Raw genomic sequence first — 15632 nt, forward strand, 5'->3', positions numbered from 1 at the left:
TTCCCAGCACTTGCTCTTTGTGGGCTCTGTCAGTATTTAGAGAGGAGGAGGATGGTGTCCAACATTCTAAAATATGCATTTATCGATGGCCAAAACTCCCTGAACATATGGTCTCCTCTAAAATATAGATATAACCAAACCAACATGTATAATATGTACATATATTCATACTTATATATGGGTCCCATCTGCTCTATGTAGATACTAAATATTTCAATGTACTATGAATAAATATATTTAATTTGTATGGAAACACAGGTCACAGTTTGTAGTTTAGGCATTTCCAGTATAGATGCTAAGGTGTTAACCTATTTGGAATTTATTTTGTCTCTTAATACTTTATTTGAGGATTTGAGGAGGTAACTTAGCTTAGCTAGTAGAATGCTTACCTAGCATTCAGAATGCCCTGGATTCAACCTGTAAACCATATAAACTGGAGATGGGAGCTGGTTCAGGCTGGTAATTGCAGCACTTTGAAGGTAGAGGCAGGAGAATTAGAATTTCTATATCATCCTTGAGCTACATGTGTATGAAGCAAGCCTGGCTACAGGCCACATCTGTCTCACTGTCTTGTAGCCACATGCACCCTTCCTTCTTGTCCTGCAAATATACAACTCTGTTCTTTCCTATATCAAAAACTAAAAGTTGGGCTGGAGAGATGGCTCAGTGGTTAAGGACACTGGCTGCTCTTCCAAAGGTCCTGTCCAGCAACCACATGGTGGCTCATACCCATCTGTAATGAGATCTGGCACCCTCTTCTGGCCAGCAGGCATACATGCAGACAGAAAGAACACTGTATACATAATAAATAAATAAATAAATCTTAAAAACAAAACAAAACAAAAAACCTAAAAGTTATGCTTGAGCTCTACTGGGATGGAGATATTATTGGTGGCTAAGCCAAACTATCTCTGTGTGGATGTAGACCTTTTATGCATTAATAGGAACAACTTTTCTATAGTAGTTATCTCTTTGATCTGCTTGCAGGTGTGTGTGTGTGTGTGGGGGGTCAGATAACTTTCTTAGACTCAGCACATTTATGAAGATGGGTTTAGCAGAGGTCTTGATAAATGGAACAGTGTTCTTTTATCGATGCCAAATGAGAGATGTGGGCCACTGAGAGCTAGGACCACAGGGGTCTTCCTTATTCATGCTACTTTTAGTTGGAAAGTAGAAATTGATGTATTCTGTGCTTGTGATTTCTTGTGAATATATTAATCAGAGTATAACTTTCATCTTGCTTGAATGATGCAAACTTTGACTCTCTGAAATCTGTCCTTATTTTTCGATTGGATCTTGTTTGCTCAAAACCCTTTGGTGTTTATTCTCTTATAGTACAATTCAATAGTACGTGCTACTTTGAATAAAGATCAAATTAAATATTCATTTTTCATGAGCTGCTTTCAGCTAATTGACACATATCATCTAATCTGTTTTAGGTCTTAATCTCATACATGTGTACAATTGCATATGTATGTGTGTGGTATGTGAGTGTTTGCATGTGAGTGAGTGCATGTGCATATGTGAGCACATGTGTTTGGAGGCCTGAGGTTGACACTGGGTGTCTTTCGCTATTGATCTCCATCTTATATGTTGAGGCAGGGTCTCTTGTTGAACCAGGAGCTTGCTATCTTGGCCAGTCTTTCCAGCTAGTTTGTCCCAATGGTCGCTTGTCTCTGTCTCAGCACTGGCATTACAGGTGGGTTGTCACACTGTTAATACCAATGGAGAGAATAAGACCACTACCACAATTAGAGCCACATTTGAAGCAAGCTTGATTTTTTTTATTGGGGTGCATTCAAGAGCTAGTTAGAGACTGCCTCCTAAGTCAGGTTAAAGACAGCAGCCTGAATCCATGTCTTGAGCCCCTTTTAAGGAGTGAAATCATGAGTAGTTTTACAGAAAGGAGACAATGGGGCAATAAGGAAATAAAAAAAAATCTTAAAAAAGTCATGCGGTCACCTACCATATGATTAGGGAGGGGTCAGAGAGAAAGAGAGGGAAGGTCAAGAGGGTTGGGGTATTTCCAAAAACAAATCAAGGTCTTGGGTTGGGGAAGTTCAGGTTCCAGGAAACCAAGAGCAGCTCAACTCTCACAGTAATAGAAGCTTATTTAAAAATACAGCATAATGGCTACTGCCTTCCACATAGAGTCAGGCGGGTTCCTCAGCACCCATCCTCGTTTTGTTTGGGTTCTGGGGCTCTGAACTCTAACTTCTGTTTGCACAAGAAGTGCTCTCCTTACTACGCCATCTCCCTAGCCCTTTTCTTTTACTAACCCCAAGTTCCATGTTGCCACAGCTGTGAAACTAGTTCAGACATGTAGTTTCAAGAATTTATATGAAGAAAGGAATGCCCTTTGACTCATTGGTTCTGGGACCTTTTCTTCTACTTTGGTGTCTATCAAGATGTTCAGTTTGCTATATTTCAAATGGCTTCATGACCACATCTTGAGTTTTTTGTCACGTAGTTTGGAATACTGGCTAAGACACACCTAGTTCACTGCCATACAGCTACACACATCATCCTTGTTCCTCAGTTATGCAGCTCTGCTCCTTTACATTTCAGGACCCCATTGCCCCATCTGCTAGCAATGGTCTGCAGATCTCTGACCTTCTATCCGGTTCCTTATGCTCTTTAGGGGTCTCAACACACAGTACTCTCAGTTCTTTGCCAGACTGTCCCACCCTGTCCTCTCAGTTCCTTCACAACAAAGGTCATGCTCTGTGGTGGCCCATGGAGCATGATGGGAAGAGATGCTCAGATGAAGGAGGTGATGCCTCCTGTGGAGGAGCTGATGTGCCGCTGGAAAGCAAGCAGCACAGCAGATTGCAGGGCTTAGGCGGTGTACCACCAAGTGCAACTTACAGAGGAAGGGTTTGTTGTGACTCCCAGTTCCAGAGGGGTGGAGACCATAGTGTCTGCGAAGGCATGACACAGTGGCAGACAGAGAGAGAGAGAGGGGGGGGGGAGGGAGAGGGAGAGAGAGAGAGAGAGAGAGAGAGAGAGAGAGAGAGAGAGAGAGAGAGAGAGAGAGAGAGAGAAGGCTATAAACCCTCAAAGCCACCCAAAGGGGCATATTTCCTCCAGCAATCTTCTACCCCCTAAAGGTTTTATAATATCCCCAGACAACATCAACTAGGCATCAAGTATTCAAATGCAGAAGCCTGTGGGGGGCATTTCACATTCAAACTGCTGAAGACAATTAGGAGGAAATACTAAAGGGTCCTAGGTATCTGGTACTGATACTTGATCTGTATTGATCTGGTATTGATTACTGCATCACTTGTTGAGATAGGGAAGATGGGTGAATGGAAATACTTTGAGGAACTGCAGAGAAATGGTATGTTGGACACATTAAATTCCAAGGAGAATATAGATCCTTACCAGATATGGTGGCACACATCTGTCATCCCAGCACTCATGAGGTGGAGGCAGGGGGATCAAGAGCACAAGTTTAGCTTTGGCCTACATGGCAAGTTTGAAGCTAGCCTGAGTTCCATGTGACCTTATCTCAAACAAGAAAACAAAAATAAAAACTAACATGACATGATTTGTGGGTGCTGGTAAGATGGTGTGTCTGGGCCTTCTTTCCTGTTTCTTTCTGTTCCTCTGACACTTGTAAAAAGGCATGCAAGACTTCTGTTGACATCTCAGCCTTTCATTTTGCTAAGTCTTTGATGGCAGGAAGCCAAGACTTCTCCTCTGTGGAGATTGTTGATGGGTTCCTTCTCATGGGCCCTTCAGGGTCTCAGTGAGGTAACTGATGGCAAGTTCTTGCCTGGACATTCTTGGTGCAGTAAATTTTGTCAGCCCTGAACAGTGCCCTCATTTAGGAGGAAAATGCAAAGTTCCTTTGTAATAGAAGTTTGTGCTTCAAAGATGTGCTAGAAAAGCCCTGTTGGAATGTGTATATATTCAGACACAGTGCTGTCTTTGGGTTTCTGTTTGGCAGGTTGCCATCTCTGGCTGGTGGAAAGAAAATGAGAGGTCTGGCATCTCCATCGCGCCTGAGATGTTGGATGTTCCTGTCCTGCTTCCCCTTGGCTGACATTACCCAGGCTCAGGGTGACTGCAGGCCTTAAAGCCCGTAATTCTTTACATGCCATCTTGTATATAGACTTTTCTATAAGAGTCAGTAATATAGAGCAGGAGATTATTTCTGTAGCTTGCTTGTTGTTTGTGAGATCAAACATTGTGTTTACCTTGTATCCTGGTTAGTTTTTATAATCAACTTGACTTAACCTAGTGTTGTCTGGGAAGAGGGAACTTCAGCTGAAGATTGACTCATTTCGTTTGTTTTGTGGGTCTATCCATGTGTCACTGTCTTGAGTGATAATTGGTGTGGAATGGCTAAGACCATTGTGGGCAGTACTGCCCCTAGGTGGGAGGTCTTGGACTGTGTAAGAAACTTAGTTGAGCATAAGCTGCTGAGTGAGTCAGCAAGCAGCATTCCTTCATGGTTTCTCTTCCAGGTTCCTGCCTTGAATTCCTACCTTGCCTTTCCTCGATGATGGATCATGACCTGGCAGTGGAAGCCAAATAAGCTCTTGTCTCAACAGCTTGCTTTTGGTCAGAGTATTTTATCCCAGCAGCAGAATGAAGCCAGAAGTCGGTGCATCAGACCACATCACACCACAAGTTAGGAAAGCTTAGTTAAAAAAAAAAAAGGAAAGGGGACTACAGGAAAGCAGTGGTCTGTAGTCCCTCTATTTAAAGCAAAGCCAGACATAGTCCTGAATGTAAAGTATCAAAGGCACACCAAATTTCTCCCCTTGAAATTGCACAGGGAAGGATCTCTCTCCTCCCTTGTCTTTCTCTCAGAACTATAAATGTGAGCACTGGAAGAGACTTTGGAGGACCTTGAACTCTGCTGGTGGAGAACTGAGACGATGCAGTCACATCATAGTCTAAACAGAGTAATATCACTGCCAATAAAAATGACTGAAGAAAGCCAGATGCAGCGAGCAGCATACTCATCTTGGCACTTGGGAGGTAGAAACAGAAGATCAAGGTCATCTGTCCACTTAGGCTACACAAGAACCTGTCTAGAAACTAGAAACACACACACACACACACACACACACACACACACACACACACACACACAAACCCCAAAAAACAAAAAAAAAAACCCTAGAATTTCCCTAGAATTTTCTGATGTCTTTAACGTGTGCCTGCCTACCTATCACTATCAAACCATAGGCATACATGTCATGAGGTGTCGGGTCGCTTTTAGTCAGGGGCAACGCATGGGCAGTAAAGTGTGTGGTAGGGGGCCTGTTGGTTAGTGCACAGAAAATGTGTAAAATTTGACAAGAGGGAATTGGCTGGCATGGATGACATGAATCCAGGAAAAAAAGGGGGTACCATTAGAAGAAAAAAATTCCAGTGGAGCAAAAGAGTTAGAGAAAGAAAAGTGGACTGGGGACAGTAACAGTCCTGGAGAGACTCCACACACAGCCAGAGGAACACACTGAAGATGGGTTTCTAGCAAATGAGGACAGCCGATGTGACAGGAAGGCATTATCCCAGAGGAAGTGGCACAGGGCAAAACATTTCAGAGAGATTTCCCCTGTTGAAAGCACATAGAAAGTTCTGGAAGCTGATTCCATCAGAGAGGGAGAATGCATTCTTGCCAAGGCATGTAGTTGATGCTTGTAGCTCATGGGAAGTTCAGCGGTGGGCAGGTGAGCTCCACGCAACTGTTCTTGATCAGTGGTTTATAAAGAAATGAATCCCCCCCCAAATTCTTGATATTTCCAATGCTTTAGATTATAGCATACTAAATTCATTTTCGTTCCACTATTTCCTTTCAATTTTCTGTATATTTATAAATCTTATAGTAAGAGTTTTTAATCTTTGGCCAAAAATTTTAAAGGTCACAGAACAAGTGTAAACAATCATAATTTTCTCATTTTTTCCCTTTTCTTTGTCCTCCTTTCTACTCCTCTACACATCTCTTCCTTTTTTCTTTGTGCTAGGCTTAAATTAGGGGTCTCAAGCATGATATGCCTGCAGTGTACTCATGAGTACACCCTAGGTCAGAGCTTTCCTGGGTGTTGCTAAGACTTTGTTTTCTGGTCCCAACATCTCTCCCCAAACCCCTGTCTCTGGGCCTCACCCCCACACAATCTTACTTCCAAGTCTTTGCTCAGAAGTCACCCCCCACTCCCGTGAGTTGCTGACAGTCCCTCCCCAGAATGATAGCACTTCCCATCCTCTTAGATTTCTCTGTATTTTTTTCGTTATAGAACTTTTCATCTTCTAAGTAATTATACATTTATTGTGTTTCTGTTTATTGGATCTCTTCCCTTGCCAGCACGTAAGCCTAATGAGTTTGGGGATCTTTGGTGTACCAGGCAATTTATCTCAAGCACTTAGAACAGTTCTTAGCATATATTTGTGTCCCAAGCAAGTATCTGTTAAGTGATGAATGAACATTTGAAAGAGGCTGTTGATGTTGTTGGTTGAGATTTATTTTCTGTGCTGTTCTGTTGACATCATTTGTTAGAGAAATCATGTCTTATTAACTTGTCACAAATTTGCCTGCAATAGAGGATTGCTCTTGCCTTTCTCCCCGTAAATATCATACTTCCATTTTAGGAAGTTAAATTTTTAGTTATTTATTGGGAATGGGGCATACCCTGGCATGCATGAAGGTCAGAGAACAGCTTCTGAAATCTGTTAACCTTCTTCCACAAGTGGATTCCAGGGACTGAACTTAGGTTGGGGACTTGGTGATAGGCACTTTTATTGGGTTCCTGTTTTCATACAGCTGTTCATACCATGGCACATGTGCCAACAGGCAGAATGTGGCCTAAGGAGCTGGAAAGAACTGATTCCTATCCACAAGAAGCTTATCATTCATGAGTTATGAATTTTACTTCTGGTAATTTAATAGCAGTTGGGAAATGAATATGGAAGCATGAGGAAAGATGAATAAAATATTTAGACTTACATTTGAATTCTTCACGAGCTTTACTATGCTAACACTGAAAAAAAAACTGAGTCTCCTTTGTTTTATAGTTACTTACATAAAGCAGGAGTCCCTGTAAAGGATAATTGGAAGAAGGATTCCAGGTGCCAGGGGCTATTGTGATAGGCTGGCCAACTGTAGAAGGAAGTGGTTTTTCTTCCATGCACCCCACAGATGTGAGAGCCACATCCAAGGCATATTTGGTCAACCATATATGCTAAACCCAGCTGAGCATGGTGGCTCATGCCTATGATCCCAGCCCTTGGGAGGAAGAGATGAGAAGGTTGTGAATTGAGGGTGACCTGGATTACATGGTAAGAGTCCTCTTTGTTTTGTTTTACTTACACATCCTCTAGAGCTCACCCTCCAGTCTCTCCTCATCCCCCCTCCCTCACCATCACCTCTCCTGTGTATCAGTTTCTAGATTCTCTGGTTCCAATCTTTGCTTTGAGGTTTCTCCTTTACCTCCTTTCTGGATATCTGTAGCTCTAATCTTCAGGGCATTTAGCATTTTTTTGCTCTTCAAAGGTATCCTCATCTCTTTTGGTTCTGGGATCAGCCAGTGTGTTTTAACCCTGTGTGAGGGCTCTAGGTATTCCTTGAGGTCTTACCCTCTTTCTTTGCCAGGATGTGCCAGCCTGCATTACTATCTTGTCATGATATTTGTGGGAAAGCAAGATTCTTCCATCACTGAGAAAGACTTCGTGCTGAGCTTGGCTCTGGAATTGCAGTATTTTTCCATGAGTTGAGTGAAAGGGTGGTACCCATCTATTAGAAATTTTCGCTTTTTGTTTTATTCCTTATAAATGAATTCATTGAGATTCATGCTTACTGGCTCCCTCTTCCATTCCTGACATTATAGTTTGGGGGCTATATTTCTAAGTAATAATAGTCTCAATTTAATAACTGGACACTAATAGCTACAGAAATGAATACATAATGACCAAAGAAGCTAAAGGGAGTAATACATTTACAGGGGTGTAAAACACAAGAGCTAACAGCCTAGTGGAGTAGGGGAGGCTTGTGTCTAAAGACAATGTTTGAATTTAAACCTGAAAGATGGTCAAGTGTTAACTGGGGGAGGACAAAGGGGCTTAGCAGCATATTGAAAAGACTTATGGGAGAATCAGAAGATAGGAGGTTGGTTGAAGATAGTTCCTTGGCTACAAATGGTGGGACATAAGGTCTTAAAAAAATATCCATATATTTGGTCCTTTATTCTTACAGAACTGGGAAACCATTCAAGGTTTTTTTTTTTTTTTTTTTTTTGAGATAGGGTCTCATGTAACTCAGGCCTGCCTTAAATTCAGTATGTTGAGGATGACTTTGAACCTCTGATCCTCCCCACCTCTTTCCAAATCCTGGGATTACAGATGTGCAGCACCATGCCTGTTTATGTGGTACTAGGGATCAAATCTTCATGCATGCTAGGCAAGTACCCTACCAGGACATGTGACTTCAACGTTCTGTGTATTTAAGCAGCTAGAACCATTTTACATTCCAAAAGAACTCAACAAGTGTTATTCCTTGGAGAGTGGGCTTTCTTCTTAACTCCATAGACCATTATTATAATAGGAGTTAGACATGACTAGTCAATGGATACATTTGTCTCATTGACCTACTTAGAAAAAGTGATTTTTAAAAAATGTTTCTTCTATGGAGAGAGCTCTTGTAATCTGAAACTTCCATTTTCTTTCTTCCTTCCTTCCTCTCTGTCTCTCTCTCCCTTCTTTCCTCTCTCTCTCTCTCCCTCTCCTTCCTTCCTTCCTTCCTTCCTTCCTTCCTTCCTTCCTTCCTTCTTTCCTTCCCTCCTTCCTTCCTTTTTCTTTTCTCTGAGACAGGGTTTCTTTGTGTAGCCTTGGCTGTCCTGGAACTAGCTTTGTAGACCAGGCTGGCTCTTAAACTCACAGAGATCCGCCTGCCTCTGCCTTCTGAATGCTGGGATCAAAGGCATATGCCACCACTGCCTGGCTAAATTTCCATTTTCTTATGTTTAAAACTGTATCAAAGCATTCTATGACAATGTCATTTATATGTAAATTGTATACCACACATAAAATAAAGTATGTTTTTCATTTAAAAAAAATAAAAAAAGGTCTACCAATTGAGCTATATCTCCAGCCAAGCTGCCCCAAACTCATGAATCTCCTGCCTCTACCTACCAGTTTCTGAAATTACAGACCTTGTGCCAACACACCCAGATTCATGACATTTTTTCTAAATTATTAAAAGTGTTTTTACTATTCTATTCAACATTTTCCTAAAGTAGATTTATTGTTTGAAGTTTGTTTTACAAAATAGAAAATGTTAGATTCAAGTCTTTTATGGGAGCAGCAAGAGAATTTTACAATGCTCGTCATTTGTGCTTCATTAACAGATAGGTTTTGAAATAAAAAATAATGAAGTAACAACTTGCATTGAATCCATTTTGTAGTAATTTGATTATGGGATATGATTTATTGTGAACCGAGTATAAGTGTGTTGCTCTAGTAAGGCATTAGGGCAGCAGACCTGGGGGAAAAAGAAATGTGGAAGTGAGTTAGTTAGCTAAACAGAAGAATGCCAGTAGATGTGTAGGGGAAGTGATGGGGATCAATATGACCCCCGGAATATTGTATAAAAGTATAAAACCAGATTTAAAAGAGATTTTAAAAAGTGTAACATATAAATTTTAAGGTGCTTTTAGCTTTATGGCCATCGCTTGCATGCCTTAGACACACACTTGATACACATGACCAGGTTCAGAAGCAATAACTGTGAATTTGAGACTTAGCCTCAGGAGCTAGTTTGAAAGAAGCCTTATGACCCACGCAGACATCTTCCACTGTGTCTTTGTCATCTTAGCATTCTGGATCTCATCAGTGTTAGGCAATATTAGTCTTCAGCTTTGGGGCTAGAAACTAGGTTTTATATACATGAATATTCAAATTAGAGCATCAAACACATATCAGACACATGTTAAGCAAAACCAAAGCTGCTGCACATGGGTTTCAATCAGCAGAAAACTGCAAGTTGTTCCTACTAGCTCTTGCTGTAAAGCCTGCAGGCTCTTTTGTCATAGGAGAAAGTGTCTTCATGGGGATGAGTGATGGGCTAATAAAAGGGAGTTGGCAGGTGGCTTGCATTCTGCTATTTGGTCCATCAAGTGTTTGGCATATATTACTTTCTGTCAAAAAATGGGAACCCGTCACTTTCAGGGCTGTAAAATAGAGATTGTTCTCATGTATACTAGAAAAAGCTTTGTGGGTCTGTCAGGTTAGGCTCTGTTATTTCAAGCCAAGTTATGATTGGCAGTCCTGGCTATAGCCTGTCTCCTTGGCAATGTAGTTGAGCTTTTCTGAACATAGTGTTACATGGTTCCTGGGTTGCTTTGTCACCCAAGTTTGAGGTGTTACATGGAAGGGAAATTATGTAGAAATGTCAATTGTATAGGTTTGATAATATTCTTGAGTGAATTGTTTAGTCTTTCGTTTTCTTACATAATTGGTGTTCACATCATGTTGGTGGACATTCCAAATGACTTCTGCATTTCTGTTTTTTTTTTTTTTCTAGTATGCATAGCCTGGCTGACTGACTTCTTTCCTTGATTATTTAATTACTTATTTAGTTAGTTATTTTTTGAGACAGGATTTAAGTTATCCCAGACTGGCCTCAATTTGCTATATAGTCTAGGGTGACCTTTAACCAACTTCTGACTCTTCTTCTTGCATCTCCCCAGAGCTGAGATTACAACTGTGTTGTAATTATGAAGTACCAGGGATTGGTACGTGGCTTGATGCATACTAAGCAGATTTTCTGCCAACTGGGCTACATCTCCAGCTATAAACTTATTTTCATATTCCATTGCTTATCGGTGGCCTCTTAAACTCTTAGGGAAGACCACTCATGTCTCCTAGGATCCATATGCTTTGTGAGACCCATTATGGATCATAGATACTCAGAAAATGGCCTTAAACATTGACATTTATTAGAAATGCACTCTTAGTACCACCCAAAGCCTACAGAATAGGAGTGTGCATTTTAGCAAGATCCTCTGGCATCAGGATGCATGTCAGGATATGGGTAACAATGCTGCTGGTAACAAGCATGGTTAAAAAAAAATATCAGTTCATGGTAGAAACAATGTGGATATGGCTTTCATGTTCAGATACATTAGATTTAATGATTCAGTTCGTGGAAACATGTATAACAAGTTCTAGTGAGGAAAAAGTTATGTTGTGCCTCATTTTCCTCCTCCTGTGTCTGTGATGAGTCTTTATATGACATGGGAATAGTGAGGGGCAGGCAGACTCCATGCCTTTGAGAACCATGTGATGCCTTCTCTGTTTTCAGTTTCTTAGTAGGGCTGCTGTTCTTATGAGTCCTCAGTGCAGTGCTGTGTACTTCTTTCTCTTACCTACCCTCAGCTCTTACTGTCTTCAATTCTGTTCACTTCCATGTCTTTAATTCATGCCTTCAAAGAATTACTCACTAAATAACACTGGGGCAGTCTCCAGCTTCCCCCAAAGGTTCTTTTACCTTGGAGTGCTATTTACATAATAGAGCTGGGTCCATAGGACATGTAATACAAAATAGTAAGAGACCTCTGGGATTTGCTAGGCCTGCGAGCACATCAGTACCATTTCCAGCTTTCTCATTATACTGCATGTTTGGAAACCACCACATAGCTTTGATCTTGTAGTAGATTATGTAAAGCACTTCACGATCTTTTATTTTGCCATGCAGCACATGAATTTTGCATTTGCTCTTACTTATAGGGAAATCAGGCTATTTTTTCCTCCAGCAAATGGCTTTTCAAGTAAAATGAATGTTCACTCAAATTAATGAGCACCCAGAGGTGGACTTTGAGGGTGGAAGTTAGCAGCTGGCCTTGGCCTGTGGCAGGGGCTATTTGCTAGCTGCTTCATTCTGCTGTTACCATGTAGGAAACGAGAACAAACAGCAAATACCAGAAAGGTTTAAATGCAAAGTGGAATTGTGCTTTTTCAGATGAACACAGCATTAGCTTTGAGATAACCAAAGCAGCTTATTTTCTCTTTCTTGGGATTCGTCCCACTTACTCATCTTTTCTCTTCCATTCTACGATGGAATGTAGTACAAGTGCAATCCTTAATACAGTGCACTGGGACAGCACTCTTCAATGGGAAGACTCCTGAAAAGGATCAGTGGATGCTTGTGTTCTTCCCTTTGTCCTGTGTCCTTCTGTGACTTTGCGCTTGACATGTCAAAATACAAGTGGTGGGATTGACATGAGTCAATACAGTACTTGCTATGTAAGCATGACGACTGTCTTGGATCTCTCAGAACCCATGTTAAAACAAAACAAAACAGTCAGGTATAGCAGAGGTGGACACAGGAGGATACCTGGGATTCACTGATCAGCCTTCTGAGTCAGTGAGCTCCAGTCTCAGAGAGAGAGAGAGAGAGACCCTTTATCAAAAAATAAAGTAAAGAGGGATTAAGGAAGACACCTTTGCTCAGATCTCTGGCCCACCCCCACACACATACACATACACACACCACACACATACCACACCCCCCCACACACACACAACACCACACATCACACACACACACCACACACACACACACACATCCACACACACCACACCACACATCACACACACACACACACACACACCACACCATACATACACCACACTACACCCATACCCACACCCCCCCCCACACCACACACACACACACCACACACACCACACATACACCACATACACACCATACACACACACACCACACACACACATACACACATACTACAATTGGTTGTATATTTTTAGACATTTGCCATTAGTAATAGAACCTGTTAAATGGATGATGCTTTGTGACAGAATAACCGTATCGCCTCTTAGTCGGTGTCTGTTTAGTCCTTGAGTCATTATGGCAGCACTTTGTTTGCATCATCATTTCAGAGACTGAAAGCCTTGCCTACAATCACATGTCCTCGTGTGTGGCAGAGCCAAGATGGCAGATTCTGCTCATTCTTTTTTGCAGGGGATATGGACTGGTCTTGATCTTGCTATGTAGCCCAGGCTGGCCTTACATTGGATCCTGCTCAACTCCACATTCCTTCTTCTTGGCTGAGTCACAGTCTCTATGCAAAGTCATCCTGTCGATCACCTTTTTCTGTGAGCATGCTTGTCTGTAATCCTGCTTCACCATTTGGTTTGAATCCCTTGTTGTGTTTCCAAGTATTGAACTGACAAATGGTCTCGCTACGTTTTAAAGCAGCCCAGGATCTTCTCAGATAGGATCTGCCACTGTGTAGTAGAACCAGGGTGACTTACCATCGACTTGCACCCAGTTCAGTTATTGGCATCTTTCCCTGAGTTGGTTTTAGACTGCCATGCATGCCAGCCTGTAGGACCTGTTTCATTCTTGAAGATGTTTGATGTCCTCAGAAGCAACTGGTTTCTTGGCACTTTTGGTGATTGAAACTGTGTGAGAGTGTGAACTAGAAAAATCCTGCCTTTCATTGATAAATGTTTGCCTTTGGTGATAGCAATGAGAAAATTGATGAGCTTTTAATGGCCCTGGCCCTTCCCTTTCTCCAGCTTCCAACTTCCTTCTTGCAGATTAAAAAGCACCCAAGGAACTGACCCTGTATAGCTTTTTTGGGTGGCAGTTCTTACATCTGGCTCATGTTCTAGGTTCCTTTCTGCTCCTGTGATTAAAAACAAACAAATGAAAACACCCTGACCAAAAGCAACCTTGGGGAGGGAAGAGTTTTTAGTCTTCCATCCCAGGTTTTAGACCATCTTTTGGGGGAAATCAAGGCAGGAACCCAAGCAGCTAGTCACATCACATCCAAGGTCAAGCAAAGAAAGAGTAAGCATAGCCTTCCTTCCTTGCTCTCTCTAAGATGGCTTTGTCCTCTCTTATACTGTAGAGGACCCCTTCACTGGGGAATAGTGCTTCCCTCAATGGACTGGCTCTTCCTGAATCACTTTCCCCCAAGGGATTCATGGTTGTGTCTAGTTGATGGTCAAAACTAACTAGCATAGCTCATATTTAATATATTTTTTAGATATTTTATTTTATGAGTGTTTTGCCTGCATGAATGTATGTGCACCACTAGTGTGCCTGGTGCCCATGGCAGTCAGAAGATGATACCCAATTCCCTAGATCCCCTGAAACTGGGGTTACAGATGGTTATGTGTCACCATGTGGGTACTGGGAATGAAATTTGAGTCTTCTTCAAGAGCAGCAAGTGCTTTTCACTGCTAAGCTATCTCTTCAGCACCTTACACCTCAGATAATTAATAGGTAACAAAGTCCTGTTTTTCTGGATCTCACTTAGCCCAGCTGTGTGGAAGCTCACTTTTCTTTCTATTTCTCTCTGTAGGACGATGAGGTAGTTCTGCAGTGCACAGCGACCATCCACAAAGAGCAGCAGAAGCTATGTTTGGCAGCAGAAGGATTTGGCAACAGACTTTGTTTTTTGGAGTCTACATCCAATTCCAAGGTGGGTCGAAAGCTCTCAAGGCTGATGGAGTATTCAAGTTTCACTCACGGAAGTGAGTTCGTGTGTGAGCACTCTGTTGTCTTCTATGGAACAGGCAATTTATAAACTAAATGGGGGTAGAAAAATGCTTTTGCTTCTTAATTTGAAAACTGAGTCTTGCAGAGAATCAGGATGCACTTGTTCACAGGAGTAGAAAAGACCCTGATCCATGATGGCTGTTCGGTAGTGGAGTAGCAAATGTGTCTATAAGTGATGTGATTATTAAATGGAGAATGGCCTAGAAGGAAAGCAGAGTAACAGGAAGACAGAGATCAAGAGAGGTCTTGTTTTTTTTTTTTTGTTTTTGTTTTTGGTTTTTTTTTAACAGCACTTCACTTCAGGAAGGCTTTTTTAAGATAGTGATGGTTGATCAGGCCAGATTGAAGTGACTAAGTTCTTGAAAATTCCACCAGAAGAACAAAGTCATGCAACATCTCTTGGGCAGGCATGAGGACTGCTTAACTAGTACAAAGTGACCAGTAGTAGTAGAGGAAGTCTCTAAGGATGACCTGGAGCCCAGCATGGGGAGGGGTCCAGGTTTCTTTGTAATGCAAAATCAGGCAGTGATTCCATTTGTTTGAAGGGCCCTAAAGATTCTCATGGATCTTACTGAGATTTGAGATGATGGAGAGTGAGATTGGAAGCTGGGAAGGAGCAGGAAGGGGCTTGCTTTGTCTGATTGGCAGCTAATTCTTCTTCTCACTGGGAGCTATGGCTGTGGGAATTGTGATTGGATTTAGACTATGCTCCAAGAACACCCTGGGCCTGTTGATAGGTAACTTTGTGAAGAATTGAGGAAAGAAAACATTTCTGGGAGTCATAAAATGAATGAGGAACAGCCCTTGCAGTGATTCCCTGCATAGCACTTTTGGGTTTATAGCATTCTTGGTGTGTACAATCTCATTTAAATTCCACCATAAGAGGAAGTACGTATTGTGGTCATATTCATTAGACAAATAAAGAACTGGAAATAGATATTAAGTCCTAGACTTGAAATACTTAACATGACTTCAACAACACTGTTGGCAAGGACTGTGCACACTTCTACCAAAACTTCAGGCTTCAAATATTTGATTAGTCCTTTATGCCACAGCACCTTTTAATCATAAAGTAACAATGAATATATAAGAT

The 15632-nt window shown here is 41.6% G+C and overlaps 1 protein-coding gene across 1 annotated transcript in view; it reads left to right on the forward strand.

Annotated features, from left to right (window-relative positions):
* The first annotated feature begins 2736 nt into the window (after window positions 1-2736).
* Ryr2 (ryanodine receptor 2) overlaps window positions 2737-15632 on the forward strand; it is a 415387-nt gene continuing 402491 nt past the window's right edge. Inside the window, exons 1-2 of the mRNA XM_059263016.1 lie at window positions 2737-2877; window positions 14343-14462. Of these exons, the coding sequence (XP_059118999.1) occupies window positions 2737-2877; window positions 14343-14462 (261 nt within the window). The remainder of the gene's footprint in view (window positions 2878-14342; window positions 14463-15632) is intronic.

This window comes from Peromyscus eremicus, chromosome 5 (assembly GCF_949786415.1).
Source record: "Peromyscus eremicus chromosome 5, PerEre_H2_v1, whole genome shotgun sequence".
Lineage (NCBI taxonomy): Eukaryota > Metazoa > Chordata > Mammalia > Rodentia > Cricetidae > Peromyscus > Peromyscus eremicus.